Genomic DNA, 2,514 nt, shown 5'->3' on the forward strand with positions numbered 1-2,514 from the left:
TTCAAATGTCTCACTTTCTAAACTTTAAAATTATGAAATGTTTTAGTTGATATTTTCTATTGAATTTATATACATTTTCACTAAATATTATATTCATAAGTATTTATGATATTATTATCAAACCAAGTTAAACCCGGTTAGACCATATGAAAACATGACCCAAAAGTTTTCCGATTCAATTATCGATCTGGTTTTAAAAACATCAGTTCTCTTCTTTTTTTCCTTCTTCTACCTTTTCATCCTTGTATTTCTATTTTCACTGAACTGATTTCAAATCATACTGCCTAATTCTCCATCCGGTTAACAAAAAAAGTCTTGTTTTAATATTTGGTTGCTTCGTAAGCTTCTCTTAGAGCATGTTTATTGGGGTAGTTTAGGAGGGTTGCTTAGGTAAATTAAGATTAAAAATAAATGAAAAACATGAATTAAGCAAAGGGGCGTTGCCTAATTAGCACCGCGAAGCGTCCGTCCCTCGGCGCCACGTGTCGGAGCTTCATTGGAGAGAGGAGAGAGAGAGGACACGGGCTGCGTCTCTTTTCTTTCTTTTCCTTCTTTTCCTTTTTTTCCTTCTTTCTTTCTTCCTTCTCTCTTCTCCGACGCGATCAAAAGGCGATTTCACTTCTTCAAGGTGGATCTACTCAACGAAACGGTGTCTCTCTCGGTGGATCTTGTCGGCTAATGAAAACGGCGTTTCTCTATCGGTTGCTCTCCTCGACCAAGGAAAACAGCGAGATCTCCCTGGTGGTGGCTCTTGGAGAGGAAGCAAATCGGTGACTGTTGATGCTCAGACAAATCGAAAGGTAAAGATTAGTTTTAATGTTTGAAAATTTCAATTATGCATGTCTTAAATAATTTCAATTAGATTGTTCTCTTTCATAGTGAATCATAACGATTTCAATCCTCTGATTTTTTTTCTGTCTTTGTGTCTTGAGGTGGGTTGATCAAGAGACATGATCGAGGCTGGATTACCTTTCTCTTTGTCAGAAAAAACACCCACGATAGTTCATGAAGGTAAAACCTCTGTCTTTGAGTGAATTGGATAAATACTTGATATTTGCTCTGTTGAATTGGTTAAACCGTTGTTTATATTGGTTGGTGTTTTGTGAGTTCAGTTGCGATTGTATTAGAATTTTATTGTTGTCTGAAATGAATTTTATTGCTGTCTTGAATTGGAAAAGCATGTTTGGTTAACTTTCTGTATGAGTTCTTGTTCTTGAACCGTAATAAATTGCATTATGTTTGAACGATATAGGAGGTGTAGTGTAATGAATGCGTTAGGTTAGGGTTGTATGAAGATAATAAATTAAAAGTACGGTTGTGTTAAGATAATAAATTGAAGTTTTGGTTTGATAGATATGGATGGTGTAGTGTGATAATTGTGTTAGATATATGTCCACTCGGGTTTGGTTGTGATCAATGCTTCTCTTCCTTCTATTAAACTGTGTCCTTCTCCTCTTTCTTGAACAACCTGAACCCCACTTCCTCCCCTTTGTTCTTTAATTTATCTCTTCTTTGCCATCCTCGGATATGGATTCCAATCCATATAGACAGAATCCAAATTTTGTTGGTCTACTAAATAGTCAACAAGATATTGCCTTTGGTTCCTATGAAGATAGTGTCGAGCTATCTTCAAGCCAAGTTCCTTTTCTTCCCACTCAAGGTAAAGCTGATTCGGACTTCGTTGGAAACACTCCTCCTGACCGTAAAGAACGAAGGAAGTGGACGCCTTCGGATGATATGTTGCTCATTAGCTCGTGGTTAAACACGAGCAAAGATGCAGTGGTTAACAATGAGCAAAAATTAGGCGCTTTCTGGTCAAGAGTAGCAGCGTATTTTTCAGCGAGTCAGGTCTCTGGAGGTGAACATAGAGAGGCAAATAATTGTAAGCATCGATGGCACAAGATAAATGAACAAGTTTGCAACTTCTGTGGAGCCTATGAAGCTGCAACAAGGGAGAGAAGTAGTGGCCAGAACGAGAATGATGTGGTGAAACGTGCTCATGAAATTTTTTTCAACAACTATAAGAAGAGATTTCTCCTTGAACATGCTTGGAAGGAGCTGAAGAACGACCAGAAGTGGTGTGAGCTTTCATCTTCCAAAAACGCAGGAAGCTCAAAAAAAAGAAAGGTTGATGAGGACGGGGCAGATTGTTCAAGCTCTCAACCAACTGAAACAATGCGTCCAGAGGGTGTTAAAGCCGCTAAGGCCCGTGGTAAGAAGACAGTGGTTGAGGAGAATGAGTGGATGGAGAATGCGGTCAAGGAGTTTCAGTCTGTGGTGTCATTAAAACAACAAGACTTGGTCTTGAAAGATCGCTTGTCTAAGAACATGCTTCTAGACAGTTTAATTAGCAAAAAAGAACCTCTAGATGATGAAGAACAAGCCCTCAAGAAGAAGCTCATCAGTGACTTGTTGTCTAATTAGTTTAAGTCTGTTTCAAGTTCTTTAAGTTTGTTGCTTGGTTCTCTTTTAGTTTGTTGCTTGGTTCTTTAAGTTTGTTGCTTGGTTCTCTTT

General features: G+C 38.2%; 1 protein-coding gene across 1 annotated transcript; it reads left to right on the plus strand.

The window, feature by feature from the left end:
• Window positions 1-1,527: 1,527 nt before the first annotated feature.
• On the plus strand, window positions 1,528-2,424 carry LOC106331778 (glutathione S-transferase T3-like). The gene has a single exon (XM_013770194.1). The coding sequence runs from the start codon at window positions 1,528-1,530 to the stop codon at window positions 2,422-2,424; it is 897 nt and encodes a 298-aa protein (XP_013625648.1).
• Window positions 2,425-2,514: the final 90 nt, after the last annotated feature.

The sequence above is a fragment of the Brassica oleracea genome, chromosome C1 (assembly GCF_000695525.1).
Source record: "Brassica oleracea var. oleracea cultivar TO1000 chromosome C1, BOL, whole genome shotgun sequence".
NCBI lineage: Eukaryota > Viridiplantae > Streptophyta > Magnoliopsida > Brassicales > Brassicaceae > Brassica > Brassica oleracea.